Consider the following 17,309-nt stretch of genomic DNA (forward strand, 5'->3'; position numbering starts at 1 on the left):
ACCAAAGAGATCATATTCCAAGTAGCAGCCAAGTTGAGCAAACTCCAGCAGCTCCTTCTTATTAAATATAGACCTAGAGACAATAAGACAGACATATTGCTGTTATTAAAAGCATATTCTCTACATGTGTGCTGTGGAGTTTTATATATATACAAACTTTAGGGACTGGAGAGATGACTCAGTGGGTATCAGAAGCACTTGCGACCAAGTTTGATGACCTGAGTTCCACTCCCAGGATGCACATGGTTTAAGAAAAGTGCTGATTTCCACCAGGTGCCCTCTTAACTCTATTTGTACTCCAAGGAATGAGCATGCCCACACAGATACACAAAATAAATAAATAAAAAACCTATGGGTTGACCCTTATAATGTTCAATTCATTACCATAAACATGGAATCCTACCTAGCCAAAAAAAGTTACCACTCTCAAGTCCTTAGAAATTCTGCACTTAAACTAATTTTTCTGCTATTATCCAAGCAGAATTTTATAACTCTCCTACAGAATGGTTTTTAGAAAATGTTCTATATTCTTCTTAAATAATTTTACTAGCATGTGTTTTTTATTCTGTAGGACTGCTATGAGCTATGGAAGCTATCACAGGTGTTTGGTATCAGGTCTCCCCAGACCAGTTAGTTTAGTAATACCAATCTGACCAAAACAGGAAGCTGCTGATGCATGGTGGCAGGACAGTGATTTTTCTGGAGAAATGGTCCTGAAATTAACTTCAAGGCCTATGTGAGTATCATTCCATCGTTTTTTGAAGGGGTGATAGCCATACAATTAATATGTTTAGGGGGCTGGGGAGATGAATCAGTCTGTGAAGTGCTTGCAACAGGAGGATGAGGACTCGGGTTCAGATCCCCAGCAGCACAAAAGGCCAAGTGCACATGCAATGTGTCTGTAATCCCAGAACCTGGGCAGAGTGGGAAAACAGCAACAGTGGATCTTGGTGACTGGTCTGCTTACCTGAATGGATGTGGTCCAGTTCCAATAAAAAAACTGTGTCTCAAAAAATAAGATGGATCTTACTATTTCCCACTTTTTAACTCCACAAGGAGAGCAACAGAACCAAAAAATTTGAACACAGGGGTCTTCCCAGAGACTCATACTCCAACCAAGTACCATGCGTGGAGATAACCTAGAACCCCTGCACAGATGTAGCCCATGGCAGTTCAGTGTCCAAGTGGGTTCCATAGTAATGGGAACAGGGACTGCCTCTGACATAATTTGATTGGCCTGCTCTTTGATCACCTCCCCCTGAGGGGGGAGCAGCCTTACCAGGCCACAGAAGAGGACAGTGCAGCCACTCCTGATGTGATCTGATAGACTAAGATCAGAAGGAAGGAGAGGAGGACCTCCCCTATCAGTGGACTTGGGGAGGGGCATGCATGAAGAAAGGGGAGGGAGGGTGGGATCGGAGGGAAGGAGGGAGGGGCTTATGGGGGGCTACAAAGTGAAGAAAGCGTAATTAACAAAAGTTAAACAATAAGCTGGAAAGCAATTGGGAGAAGCACTGAGCCTCAGCCTCTGGCCTCCACATGCACACGTCCACACATGTGCACACACATGTGCACGCAGTCATACGGACTTGTACATACACCACACAACTATATGTGTTTGTGTTCTTTTATGATTAAGTTTAAGTAAAATTTGTTGTTAGTTATCAATATCTCATCAAATTAAAAGTCGTTCTATTTTAGGATACAACCACGTAAATAAAGAAAAAGGAGAAAATAAAGGCAAAGAATACAGACAGGGATTCGGACAGAGTAAAAGATATCTCAAGAAGTTCGGATTATAACAGCTGAAAATGGGATGCATTATATTACTCCCAAATAACTTTGTAGACATTCAATCACATGGAGAAATAGGAAAGAATAAATACATCCTGCCACAATACAGGGTGGAAAGTAATACAGGGAGAGAGACTATTAGGCAGGAAAAAGCCTAAAGAAAGGACGAGATTGTTCAGGGCCCAAAACTGGCCTGCAGAAGAAATAAAAATGCACGATTATCTTCACCTTGTAGGTTCTTATGCATTCTGATGGTTTACCACTTCGGCAACTTCAGGACCCAAGGATCGGTGCATGACTGTATGCCTACGAATCTGCTGCTAAGCAATCAGAGGTATTTTCAAAGACTTTTTCCCAAACAATGGGACAATCAATTAAGCTTCCATGTGCCACGGGAGCAGGAGGTACTTGCTTCCTAAGATGCTTCCAGGGAGTAGACCTGACTGCTAGCATGGGACAGGCTGGCTCCTTTCCCTTCCTTTCACCAGGTTCACACAACTTGGAGTCCACAGCATTGTTTCAGGAGGGGAGGCTCTGGAGACTTCCCTTCACACTTTGACATGTGAACCCCCGCTGTGCTTAGGTCCATTAACACCACGCCTTTCCCATCCCCTTACCATGGGGACAAGCTTGTGCTTCCAAAGTCGCTAAGCTAAAAGAATACACGCTTTTCTATAGTGGACGTATTCTGTTTTTCCCAAAGAACCATGCTTAAAAATGAAACATACACAACTAAAATAACACAAGGGAGAAGAAATTAAGCTTGGTATTCTCTCTTTTGAGTTGAATTTGCATTGTTAATTATGCAGTGTGGACAAGGTAGTGCATGGGTCAGCCAGGGGAGGAAGGAGGCATCCGCAGGTCAGATCAGACCTTAGTTTCTGTTCCTAGTACTTCCCCCCCCCCCGCTTTCTTGTGGCCCCAATGCCCTAAAACAAAGTTTTCTACACCTTAAGTGAGGTCTTAAGGCGTATGCATAAACAACAACAATGAAAAATATAGTAAGTTATAAAGGTACAGGAAAATCTTTAGTCTTAGTTCCAACTGAAGTAGAAAAGTAGGGGCTAGGGAAGTAGCTCAGGTAGGGAAAGTGTTTGCTTAGCAAGCATGAGGCCCTGGGTCTGATCTGCAGCATCACATCAAATGCCATGCATCATGGCAGATGCTGGTAATCCAGTGCTAAGGCGGTGGATGAAGGCAGACGGCTGGAGCTTGCCATTCAGCTAACCCAAGTCACAGTGAGACACATGTTCCAAAAAGCAAGGTGAACAGCCCCTGAGGAACAACACCTAAGACTGACTTCTGGCCTCCACACGCATGAACACACATGTAGACGATTACCCACATGTGTACTCCCCAGTACTTGTGCTGTTTTATAATCTCATTTAACATTTTCCAAAATCCTACCAGTTCTTGATTTCACTGATGAACTGGAAAGGTGAAATCAAGGTAATGTGGTAAACTCAACTTAAAGTTGGAAGCCATATGTTCATACACAATACATACATATTCTGGTATCTAAGATGGTCACAGTTGACTTTATAAGCAGAGTCATTTTCTCCATCTTTAGAAACCTGCACAAGAACATTCAGATCTTACAGATATAAAGCTACTGTGTACGAGAGTCAAAACTCTGTCTTGCCTTGCACCTGAATGTTGTATATGCATTTGATTGTATGTTGTTTGTGTACTTATTTATACTTTGATTCATAGCAACTTCTCATGCCGTGGAAGTGATTTGTGTTGAACACAAACTATAAATAAGAGAAATAGGTGGCTGAATGAATAAAAAGAAATAATTTAGATCTTTCTTATTCAGTGATTGGCTCTTCTTTTTTAGAAATCTATCAGAGCAATAGGAATTAATCTCCAATAAATAGTTTCTAAATCTTAACAACTTTGTGTAAAATGAATAAACTTGTTTCATTGTGAAAAAAAAAGTTGGAAGCCATTCTCTTAGCTATCACACTGTACATCTTGTCCCATTGCTAATTACTTCACTCAATGAAAAACCTGAATTATATGGACTGAATGCACACATAGTATACGTCATTTTCCAGCTTGACATCTGATTCCTTCCCATAGTATCCTGAAACTATGTGAGGAACAATGTGAACTAAAGAGGAGTGCATAGGGAAAATCCAGAAAAGATTAGTTTGTGGAGTGGTTTAATTCCTGGGTGGGAATATAATTAATATGATAAGTATAATGGGTAATATTAAGACTTTCCAGTTATTTTAGAGAAAATGAATGACATGCTCAGGGGAGGAAACAGAACGACTTTCGCCATGTCCATTCCTTTCTTTCTTTGCATAAGTCTGGCATTGCTCTATGCTCCTTCTAAATGTAAGGAGCACAAAGGCATCTTCCTTCACCTGGTCAGACAAGATGGCTGCCTGTGATCTACCACCCATATTGGCTGCCCCTCATAACCTTTTCTACCACAATTAATGTTAAATAGTTAATCTGCTATGATTTGATTCGAGGGCATGCTCCCCAAAGGTTCATGTGTTGGGGCTTCACCTCTGGTTTGTGCACTATTAGTAGGTAGAAGCCTAGGGAAGTAGACCACAGCAGGAGGCCTTCCCATCACAGACTGTCTTCTATTCTTTGTGGGATGCTCTTGAAAGGAGTATATTGAGTTGTCAGTCCTTTCTTCTTCCTCTCCTACCGTGATCTTGGATTTACAATCTTTGTCTTTCCAAGTGCTCCTACCATGACATTCAGTATTCACAGAAGAGGAGTTTCAAGATAATATTTCCTCCTCATCATGGAATCTATATCCATAACTAAGATGCAAATTCTCCTTTTTTTTTTCTCTCTCTCTCTCTCTTCTTTTTAAAAATTTTCTTTTTTGAGACAGTGTCTTGCTATGTAGCTCTGGCTCTCCTGGAGCTCAGTAAGTAGACCAGACTAGCCTTGAACTCACAGAGATCTGCCTGCCTCTGCCTCCTGAGTACTGGTATTAAAGGTGTGTGCTACTACATCTGGCTAATCTAATTCTTTATAATTTGATTCTTTTCACATTCTTGCTGTCTGACTGCCATCACAAAATAAAGCAGAGAGAAAAAGATAAAAGGTCTAGGGACAAGATGTCCTAGCAATGTATCTCTTCCCACCAGGTACCACTTTCTGTCAGTTCATTCAGCTGTGAACTTATCAATAGACTATGGATGAAGTTATTCTCCTGCTGACTCTATTCCTTTCCAACATCTCCAGCAGCTGGTGATCAAGACTTCAAAACATGAACCCTCTTGGAGAAACCCAAACAATAACATAGACATTTGATATAAACATATATAATACACATATCTCCATTTTACAGATGGAAAAGGCAAATCTCAGGAGAGAAATACCCAGCTCTCACTGGTGTTGTGCAGAATCCAAGACTGCTTAGTGTTCAGGAGCGATGGCCTATCAGCCTCATCCATTCTGAGAACTCTGCTCACCAGAGAAGCTCTGTCAATGCCATTGACTCTTAATGTGAAGATAAAGAGGTTCCTTGGCATTGACATCTAAAAGACTTACCCACCCACTGCTCCTTGAACATCACTTACCCATGAGAATCTGGTACTCAATTGGATGGCTTCCAAAGACTGAAGTTGTGCTACCTCAGTTTTGTTTACACAAATAGTTTTCCTTTCACTTGGAGAAGGGTCAATCTCAAATGTCAATATGGTTGCTTGGAAAAATGGACTCTGCTTGTAGACTGTCGGGTGAGATCGCATCTCCTGCGGCCATCATTGACTGCAGAGGACAGCTTATAGAAGTGGAGGCGCTAACCCCAGCTGGTCCTCCTGATTCCACATTTTATAGCCACGAATAACTCTATTCTTTTCTACTCTAATAATCTCAATATTTTAAGATAAGGGTTTAAATTTTTTTCTTCTTTGTCCCAACTATGACATACAATAGAGCTTCTGGGTTTCCAATATGGCTTCATGGGTAAAGGCACTTGTCACCAAACCTGACAATCTGAATTCAATTCCATGTTGTAACTATAACCTCTCTGTCCATATCATGGCATGCAGATCTCCACACACACACACACACACACACACACTAATATTTTCATAAATGTAATAAAATTGTTAAAAGGGCTCTTGAATTCAATAGTGAAGAAAGCCTCATCGTTTGATAAATGAAACCACTCCCATGACATTTATGATGTACCCTGGGAGTTGCAGCATGACGGCCAGAATTTTTCAGTCTAGTACTGGTTTTTGTCACTCCTATGATATAATTTCATCTGCTGCATACTTACAATTTTTTGCTCTTCAGCTAGTAAATTGATACTATATTACAAAAAACATATCTATAGAAGGAGCAGACATAAATTTAATAAAAGCATATATTAAATAAAAAACATTGTTGTCTCTTAAGAAGTAGCACCTGAAGTGATCTGTCTTCTTCTTCAGAACATACTTACAGTTTACCTAGTGTTTCAAGGCTGTAGTGACCATGTAGTGAACACTAATTCTGTTTCTTCTTTTGTTCCCTTCCTATTCTAGTTTTTGTCATGTCCTGAGGGAATTTAATTTAATGTCAAAATTTACCCTGAATGAGGGTAGGGATGTCTGTATGAAACAGTAATTTGGGCAAAGTGTTGGGGATTTTTGTCTAGAAGAATTAAAGGCCTGCGAAAAGACTGATTCGTGGGCATCAGCAAGATAGCAACAGCACCTACTATTTGTCTGGAGCTTCCCAGGTCACAGAAGTCCCAAACACACTATGTCATTTCATACATCCAAGTATGCTTTGTGAATTAGTTTAACAAACATTTACTGCCAACTGTCTTGCATTACTCTTTATGTTGGGAATACAAATATGAATAAAAAACCTTCAGCTGTTATCCAAAGTAACTTAAAGTCTGTGGAAGGAGACAGGTGTTTTAAATTAATAATTATAATTAAATGTTCCATAGTTTCTATAGTACAAATCAATTCAAGGTATTATGAGAGAAGAGTGAACAAAAGGATTCACTTGATATGAGTCTTGAAGTATCCCATTTACACAACATTTGGTGGAGTTCAGGTGTTGTGTAAGAGGTGCATAATCCAGAGGACTCAAGGAGCTTACTGCTCTTGAATATAAGTCAATAGGTTATCATCGGTGAAGTACATGAGAGAGAAACATCCACTCACCCACCCATCCATCCACCCATCCATCCATCCATCCACCCACCCACCCATCCACCAACCTATCCATCCATCCATCCACCCACCCAACCATCCATCCACTCACCCACCCATCCATCCATCCACCCACCCACCCATCCATCCATCCATCCATCCACCCACCCAACCATACATCCACTCATCCATCCATCCATCCACCCACCCACCCATCCATCCAATATCTATCTATCCATCTACCCATCTACCCAGTAAAACAGTCTTTCATCTGTCCAATTAGTAAGAAATTGTTGGCCTCCTATTAGCATAACTCATAAGCTGGAAAACAAAGACAAATATCACACAGCCCTGTCCTCTGGGAAATTTAGTATCTATGAAGAAAAAGAGACACCTAAGCAAATAATTATTTTACAGAAAAGTATCATGATAACAGTACTTCTAAGAATGAGGTTAGCAAATGGAAAAGAGCAAAAAGGCTTCTCGACGGGAATAAGACGTTACAGTAGACTGTCACGTTCGTGTGAGAGTCTGGAGGAACAGGACACTTGACACTGTTCTGGAGAATTAGGGGAGCTCACGTAGAGCAAGAGGTGGGCAACAGAGGACACGGTGTATGGGTTGTGTGTCTGAGCAGAGGGTACTCATGGAAGGGTTTTAAATCAAAGGACAGCAACACAGTCAGATTTGGATTTTGGAAGATGCGTCTAGTTGAGACCAGATTCAGGAGGGAGGCTAGAGGATCGAGTCCTTCCGGGAGACTCACTGTGGCTCAGGTGGCAAAAGAAGGCCTGACAAGTTCAGGCTGCAAGCGAGGAGTGAACAGGAAGAGCCATGCTTGGAGAGCTTCATGAGGTGGGTGGGGGGTAGCACGCTGGACTCCAAAGGGAGAAACACTGCAGCTAGTGTTCAGAGTGGTCAGAGGAAAGACGGCAGCAGGCAACAGGAGTGAAGCATGGGGGCCCTTAGGGACAGTGACAGTGATGGTGGATGTACTCAGGGCGGCTAATTAGCTGAATTAAGTGATTCCCAGAACACGGGAGGAGCAGGCTTTGCAGCACACAGGACACTGAAGATACAATTCTGCCACATGAAAATGTCATTACACAGAGTATGGATCCTGCAAAGCATAGGCAAGCCTGGGCTCTCAGTAACTAGTCCAGTGCTCTCGTCTACTCAGCAGGCATTCAGATCCATGGGTTCCTGAGCCTAGAGACTGGGAACCCTCAAGAGAACGCTGTCTTGCTCATGCCAGCACAAGAGAGAGTAAAGACTGCATTTTCCACAAAAACATATACCCTTGAGCAAGTAAAAATCTAAAAGTTGGCACACACATGCAAAGATAGACATTCACATACACAGACAAGTTATTCCAAACTGAATTTTGATGAATTCCCACTATAAAAATGAATTATCAAAAAGTAATTCATTTATTGCCCCGATACCTTGAATTTTAAAGCTTAAAACCAAGGAATATTTATACATATAGAGTATGTGGAACGTTTAATTATTCTGTAAAAAATTCCAGTAGCTACTTTAAATTACCAAATTCAACTAGAAATATTCATTTAATAACATAACATGAATTTTGATATTTGTGATATTTTAAACAAATATATAACTTATTATAATCCAATGTTAATACTCCAATAAATTAATACTGGGGCCAGGCCTGGTAGTTCATGTCTATAATTTCAGAGCATTGAAGAATGAAAGCAGGAGAATCAAGACTGCAAGGCCATTCTGGGGTACAGGGTTGATTTCAGGCTACTTTGGGTTGGCTACATTGTGAGATCTGTTTCAAAAAAATGAAATAAAAAATTCTGCTTAAAATAATTTTCAAACACTGCCCGCACGTATGTTCTATGCTGCTAAGGACAGGCTTACCTCAAAGAAAAGTCTGAAAGGGGTTTAATTTTGGGCAAGGTTCTGGGGACTGAACCCAGGGCCTCACAGGTGGTCTGTATTCTATAGCTGCCACCACTGCGATGGTAGATACTAGATGATGAATTTTAATTAATTAAAAGTAAATGTCAAAAATATGAGGAGCTAATACTGCCAACAGATTTTAAGATAAATTTCTATTTCCATTAAATGTTCACCAAGAATTTGAGTTTCATTTAAACTTATCATTTAGAATGGTCCATTAGATTAACATATTAGTTTATGGTTATGCTTGAAGATGTTTAAAATAGCAATGTACATGTTTTTGTGAGATTCTTTTTGGCATCTTATTATGGGCCAGCATTTTCAATGTTAGTGATGAGCTGGATAAAGGCCACTGTCCACACTTTAATGACTATCTCCCACACTTCTCAGTTCTGACTGGCCACATCCCCTGTTTGATGACATCATAGGAGGACATGATGGCACACTTAAATGTTGTGACTTAGGGTTCAGTAAAAGGAACAGGGAAGGAAAAGAGCTTAGATGAGACTGAAGCTAGACGGCGGCTTCACACTGCAAAGTGCAATCAAAACTTTATTTTAAAACCAACTCACAGTTAATAGACCCCAGGAAGAGCTTCTTACCATGAACTTCCCAGCTGCCACACAGCTCAAAAGAGGCTGCGTTTTTCATGTTCAGCAGGACATGGTTAAAGGGATGATGGTGTTGAGGAGAGTGAAGATAAATCTCATAGACACAGCAATCCCATTTGTTAAAATGTCACCTTTTGTGTGAATGGTGTCAGAGTCATGACAAATTGCTTCAGGGAAAAAAAAATAGTAGAGGAAGGTTTGGGTGGGTAGACTGTATGAGCACGCAGCCAGGGAGCCTTTTGCCCTGATATTGGCAGATCTACAGACAGCAATTTGGAATACTCAAAAATATCAAATACCATTGTAATGCAATTGCACTTTACTGGACAGAATTTTTCCATAGAAGTTGAACTGCCTTTCAGTTTGTGAAAGGTGTGGCTGGGTTTCTTCTCTCCTCTGTGTGCCTTTTAAGTAGACTCTACCTTGGAAGGAAATCCATGCCAAGCAATAGAAAGATGTTTTGCATGGCACTTTTAGAGTTAAAAACGTTTTTCTTGTCTGGGGAGATGCCTCAGTGGGGAAACACATTCGCTGTGCAAGCAAGGGGACCTGAGTTCAAATCCCCAGAGCCCATGTCAAAAGCTAGGCGTGGCAATACACCTATGTCCCTGGTGTGTGGGAGAGCAGACAGGATTGCTGAGATCCACTGGCCACCATCTTAGGACCACCCTGCCTCAAGGGTATAGTCCTCCACACACACATGCATACATGGGCGTCTGCACACACAGAGATAATGTCTCTTAATCCCTTTGACACATGCATGAACAGTTTTGGAGGCTTAAATAACTTACTGAAAGTTATCCAGCAAGGGAATGGAAAATGAAACCAGGGAACCCAATTTCATTTCCTCTCTCCAGTGTCCAGCCTGCACTGCATTAATGAATCTGTAGTCACGGCCATCACATAATTTTAACTTAAAATATATTCGAGGCCTGTATCAGTGAGGAATCTATGAAAAGGTATATTTAAATTGTACTACTGGAATCCACGTGTACACAAAAGCAGCAGAGATGCCATGTTAGAAAATACCTAGTTTGTCATGTATGTAATATACATACACATATTACACAATGAAAACAGAGGACACCTTGGCGAGAAGTAGCCATTATAGGAAAGAAAGTGTGACTGGTAATTATTTCCTATTAAAAATTCCCACGTGCCTGCCCATCCTTTGTCGCTTGAACCGATTTATTACTCTGGTTGGCTCCAAGTCAAACTGACTGACCTTGGTTTCCCTGCGTGTGAAATAAATGACACACATGCTACACAGCGTACACTCATTCCTCCTGATGCACTTTGTACAACATGACTGCAGTGCGCGAACATGCGAACACGCGAACACGCGAACATGCGAACATGCGTCCTCCTCAACTGGTAAGAAACGGAGCTGTGTTATAGGATTCCAAACACTGCATACAGCTGTAGGTGCACGGTGCTCCGATTATTTTCTTTTTTTAAGGAATGCTGATGCAGTATTTAGCAATACAAAGATGTTTTTTGCTCAGTTTCCACTTGGTAGACATTTGCTTGGAACTGTTTCTGGATGGCTTCAGATCAATTCATTAGAGTTTATAGAAATTAAAAGTGTGCAGCTCCACAGATCTTGCAGAATTATATGTTAGGACTCTTTCAAAGAAAATCAAGGGTAAAAGTCACCATAATTATAATTAAATAATCACTTTGAAAGAATTGCAGCCCAATGTTTGATATATACATATGGTAATGAGCCACTCCAATATTTGTTGAATGAATGAAGTGATATTCCACTCTTTTCATTTAATTAACAGCATGGAAAAAAAAGTGTCAGATTTGTATCCTTCCAAGAGTCCAGCCAATTTGGCATGTGTGATCAAAGGCAAAGAGAACAAAATGGTTTTTGGCCCAATCCTGCGTTTTTCGTTCTGGTCTTTCAGATACCCTTGGGTCAGATTCCTTTACCTTCCCCAGGGAGCAATTTTCAAAAGGAGTGATGTGCTCTCTTCCTACACTTAATTATCTTGCCCCTAATCAGACCCTGGATGTCCATCAAAACTCTCTGGCTTTTTAAATAGATATCTAAGGGGATAAAAGATTTAGGTATAGCACCTGCCTGTCACCCTCCAGGAAGCTCAAAATTGGAATTTGTGAATAGTTCCTAAACATTTATTATTTGGACCACTTTTATTTTTATTTTATTTTATTTTATTTTATTTTATTTTATTTTATTTTATTTTATTTTATTTTTTCCTACTGAGCTTTCTCTGGTAAAGAAATAACTTTGTTGTACTTCATGGTTTCAGCTACTCTAACACGGCATTACTGGCAAGGCCTGCTTGAAAATGGATGACAGAAAGAATAGCTGCAAGTGGAGGGGAGCAAGTCTTTAAAGCACTCAGCAGCCATGTTAGACCCACCCCAAGGTGGTGTTGCCAATTGCCACCACATAGAAACTTGGTCTTAAGAGTTTTAAGAGGTGGTGAAATTACTATAAATGTTAAAAGTCCCATTAAAAGTCTAAACAAGAACACAAAGGCTGCTGTTATTTTCTAATACGTGTTGACTTTGGGTGGCTATCACTGTCGAGACAGCCGCCCTTTGCTGTCCCACAGGGTCAAATTCATAGCAATCTGCCTGCTCTTCAACAGGCTCACATGCCTTAAAGGAAACAGATGGCGAGGGGAGGGCGTGGAACACAGCAGCTTTATCTTATCAGGTTGCTGCCTGTTTAATGACCTTAAGCTAGTAACCAGTGGTCACATGATAACTGTGTGGTCTGGCGGTCTTCAAGGAGATGGTCATCCATTAAGTCTTTCCTTTCAGAGTCCCAACTGCCCCCTTTGTATGACTGTATAACAGGTTCTTCTTGTTGCAGTGTGGTGTGTGTGTGTTTGCCTGCCTGTCTGCCTGTCTCTCCATCCTCCTGTCTATCTGAGTAAAGTAAATCCTAATCGATTTCATAAACCTTCAGAAATATTTAACTGCTTCGATGGGATTGTGAGCACACTAAACTATTTTTAGATTTGTAGTCTACACATTGAAATCCTCATTTGAAGGGAAAATCAAACTTTACAGGTGGTCGAGGCTGAAGATCAGTCTGCTCATTTCAGAACCTTGTGTGATGGAGTGAGTCAGAAGGCATGGCGGCCACCCTAAGCCAGCGCTTTCCGAACTTAACAGAGCACAGCTTCTATCGTATGCCCAGAAACATGGTGGGAGAAATGAAATGGTGTTACATTTGATTTGGGCGGTTTTAGAGCCTATGTTTCAGGGAAGGCTCTGCTTTGTATGTGTTTCCCATTGTTTCCAGGCTATTTTGTGAGTTGTCCCCATTACAAAGAGCTGAAGCCTCTGCTCTTTCAGAGTGTATGCACTGCCCAGCAGAGTTCACACAGCCTGTGGAAAGCTGACCTAGTCACACTCCAGCCTGGCCACTGGTCTGCTCTGAACAGTCACTTTAAATAGCTACCACTTCCTACATCTGCCTCCTGATTTCTTTTTCTTCTTTTTTTTTTTTTTTTTTTTCTGATACCTTATTTGGTTTGTTTTCAAAAGCCGCTTTCCCTGGTTGCTTTTCCATAGAGATATTTCCATTGAGAAGCACTGGCTTCCCAAATGATCCACACCATGGGCACACTGCTGAGCAATTGCCTCAGGGTATCCGAGAATGCTCTGGCGTGGGTGATGCCCTATCAACAGTTCCATTGGGTCCTGAGCCATCTAAGAGGGAAATACTGAACTCAGAGCCAGTGGAAACCCGGTAATACATCTTATCATTTAGTAAAAAGTATATAGGGTATATGTGTGTATATGATATATATATATAGTGAAAACATATGTGTGTACCACTAGGACACAAATACCAGTACTTTTATATTGTTTGATATTTATAAGCCAGGAAATATTGTTGTGGTAATTCACAGATTTTTTTCACAATTTACAATGAAAACTTATTTTATATTTGTGCCAAGCATAATTTTCCTAACTTAATGTCTAAGTGTGGGATAGTACGATTCTGCTTTATGGAGCATCTTGATCCAGTTTCAAGCCGTGTGGCAGACTAAATGTTCACAGAAAACCTTTCCAACAGAGACCATGTAAAACACTGACTAAAACTGAAGAGAAAAAAATGTCTCAAGTTTGGTTGGGGCTGCTGGCAGAGATGGGACTTTTCCAGGTGCACAAGCAACAAGAACGGTGAGAAAATGAACAGAAATGGCAGTCAAAGAAAGCAGTGTGTGACAGGCGTGGGAGCGAAGGGAGACAGGGGCTGGGACTGGATGGGGAGGGAGAGCAGTCCGGAGAGACACAGGAAGCAGCCCCATTACCCAAAACTACATCCACCAGTGTCCATGAATGGAGAAGAAGGTTGAGATGAAGGGTTCTCCGGGGTATATACTTGCCTCTAGTTCAACTGATGAAGCAGGGAAAGATGGGAGATACGTCTCGAGAATCTATGACCACAGCTTTGTCTGTAACAAGTGCAAGGTAAGATCTCTAGTGTCTGTGTGACTTTTGATGTGCTCTCCTGTCAAAAGTATAAACAGTCATGGAAAGCTGTGTGTTTCCACTCATTTGAACTGTTTGGTGTTCATATTCATGGAGAGGGAAAGTAGAATGGCCCACACTCCAGTTTGGAGGAGAATGTGTCCTGAACTGGCTGCTTCAAATATTTAAGATGATAAATCCTGTGTTATGGTTATTCTATCATAATAAATGAAAAGTTAATATCTTTCCATTTAATTTAAAGTAGAATCAAGTAGACAGTGGCACCTAACTCCCTACCAGAAACAAGCAAGCAAACAACAACAGCAAACAAACAAACAAACAAAAAAACCCAGCAAGACCAAAAAAAGGTTCAAGAATAGATGTGCATATCTGCAGTCTAATGTTGGGAAGGCTGAGGTGGGAAGGTCTGGAATTCTTAGGTCAGCCTGAGCTACATAGTGAGACTTTCTCAAAAACAAACAATCAAATAAATAAATAAATACTCATACTTAAAGGAGAGGAGAAATAATTCACCTGTCATAATAATTTCCAAGGAATGTGACATATTGCTCACAGTAAAACATTCTATAACACATGGAAACATGTCCATCTAGAGTGCATCAATAGCAAACTCCATCAATAAAAAGACAATGAATTGTGCTTATCACTTACAGTATAAATATTGTGTGCCTAATTTTTTGGTGAGACGCTATCTTACTACGTAGCCCTACATGGCCCGGATCTTGTTATGTAGACCAGGCTGAAGATAAACACATGGAAAGCCCCTGCTTCTGCTAGGATTCAAGGTGCACATCACTCTATCTGGCTTTATGCTTTTTTTTTTTTTTTTACAAAAAACCACAAAAAATGTGTCGAAGGAAATACAAATTCTTAAATTTTATCACACAGATTTTAAAAGTAATGCGGTAGAAATTAATAAGAACACTTTACGTTAATATAAACAAAATACAGAAAGATTCTGCCAGGAAGATGATAGTAAATAGAAAGATAAAAGGAAGGAACCATAGCTCATAGATGAGAGAGGATAAACTATGAGAGAGATGATCAGTGACAGGAAGCACAGGTGGGGAGGTCCTGCAGACACTGGACTGAGCCATGGACAATACACATGAGATAATGGAGAGATAATGGAGGAACGTTTCAGAAGTAATGGAAGACACATCTTTAAACCAGGAATCTCAAGGACTTTTAAGTACACAATAAAAAAGAAAGCATTGAGTCAGGTCACAGCAAAAATGCAGAATACTGAAAACAATGGCCCTAAAAGAGTTTAGCAAACAAACAAATTAAAAAAAAGACCAAGTATTCCAAGGAAAACAGCTAGTTTTAGCTAATTTATCAATAACACTGTATGATGGTTGAAAGTGGAAGATCACAGAAGGGCTTAGGAAGGTACCTTGCAAATAGTCTCTATTAAAAATGATTGATCCTATCATATGATCCATAAACAATAACAGAATAAGGATATTTTCAGAAAACAAAAGTTAACATTACAACACAGACGTTTAGCAATGGAGGGATAGGTATGATCAAGATGTGTGATAGATAGGTATGAAATTTTCAAAGAAGAAATAAAATTATTTACAAAGAGAAAGAATTATAAATCTTGTGATCTAACACAGTTAATCTAAAGGATTATAATTTATCATTAGCAACATTGTTACATGTTTGTATATTAGCAATAGCCAAGCATGTAACAATTGTACAAACAGTTTGTTACATGTTTGTGGATTAAATGTTTGTGTATTAGCAGTTGTCAAGCAACTGTCAAGCCTGTAATAAGACATAGAGTTGTGTGGCACACTCTAAAATCACATGTTTGTGTTTTAGCCCTAGGAATCTCTTACAGTGGCCTCACTCGATAAAAGGGTTATATAGATATACTTAAGGATCTTTACATAAAGTCATTCTATTACATGGGTGGGTCGCAAATTCAATAGCTAATGTCCTTATAGATGAAAGAGAGACAGAGAAACTCAAGGCCATGGGAAGCAGAGGCAGAAACTAGCCATGCAGCCACAGGCTGAGGAACACTAATATTGTCAGACAATGGAATAAACAAGGTGAGGGTTCTCCCTACAGCTCTGAGACCCCACACTCTTGATAACACTTGGTTTTCAGACTTTCACCTTCAGAACCGTTAGGGAATAGACTTCTGTTGTTTTAAGTTGCTTGGTGTGTTCCAATTGTTATAGCAACCAGAAATACTAATATGCTACAATGGAGATACCTTATTTATCATTATTTTAATGATTTTAGTTTCCAAAATTCAGGTGTTGCAAACCAAAAACAAGTGGCAGAAACATAAGCACCTACATTTTTTGCTTCCTTTCAGGGTGAAATCATTTGTTTTCTCTGTATTTATATTTGTAGAGGCAGCCATGGCCCAATTGTTGGAAATACTCAACAAGTAGAGTTGGCTTGGCCATGGCGTAAGACAGAAAAATGGAGCAGATAGCAGTAGCTGTGCTGAAGAGCTCTGGAGGATTAAGAAAGTACCTTTATGAAACGTCTCGAATAGAATGCAGCACACAAGAGGGATAACTGCAGCACTCACTGATTGTGTTTTCTGCTCATTACAAGACTTTAAGTAGTGCCTTCCAGGAGCGGTGGGTCTACGGTGGTGGAGTGTGAGAAGTGCATGCTTGCAGCCCATGTCCAGTGCTCAGCCGGCCACTCACCTCCCTGTGTGCTTGGTATGACATGTCTCCCATCACCCGTGCTTTTCCCACTGATAACTTCCCAGCTGTACAGTAGTCTACCCCTGCTCACACAGTGACCCACTCACCTGTCCAGGTGGGACATGACTGTTTTGGAAATGTCTGCGCCTGCTTCCTGCAATATACGGATGATCTGAAATGGTGCACACGGGCTCCGTCCAGGATGGATGATTACAGGACAGCCAAGCTGAGCCTGGGCATGAGCTGTGGCCTGGAGTACCTTTCTCTCACTGTCAGTCAAAGGCCAGGAGCACCCAATCTCTCCAATGACTCCACACTTGATACAGGTTCCATCAGCTCCATGGAGAACTTCATTAATAAGGACATCTGTGAGCTAAAGAGGAAAGACAATGCGCTATTCTATAGATCGTAAAATACATCCAGACAGACTCATACTATTCAGAGGAATTTGTTTAGGAATTCATTCTTTTAAAACTGTGTTCAGAGCTAGGCAGGGAGGAGAGATCTTCACAACCATGAAGACCCAAGTTTCATCCCCAGAACTCACAGGAGAATGTTGGGTGTGGTGGTTTGTACCTGTGACTCCAGCACTTGGGAGACAGAGATACATGGATCCCAGGGCCTCCCTGGCCAGCTGGTCTGGCATAATATCAGCAATCAGGTTCCAGCCAAAGAGA

The 17,309-nt window shown here is 40.7% G+C and overlaps 1 protein-coding gene across 1 annotated transcript in view; it reads right to left on the minus strand.

Annotated features, from left to right (window-relative positions):
• The window catches only part of Pter (phosphotriesterase related), a 61,757-nt gene that overhangs the window by 7,053 nt on the left and 37,395 nt on the right, over nucleotides 1-17,309 (minus strand). The window contains exon 3 of the mRNA XM_055593847.1: nucleotides 16,740-17,005. Coding sequence (XP_055449822.1) covers nucleotides 16,740-17,005 — 266 coding nt within the window. The remainder of the gene's footprint in view (nucleotides 1-16,739; nucleotides 17,006-17,309) is intronic.

The sequence above is a fragment of the Psammomys obesus genome, unplaced genomic scaffold (genome assembly GCF_907164565.1).
Source record: "Psammomys obesus unplaced genomic scaffold, mPsaObe1.curated_primary_1811, whole genome shotgun sequence".
NCBI lineage: Eukaryota > Metazoa > Chordata > Mammalia > Rodentia > Muridae > Psammomys > Psammomys obesus.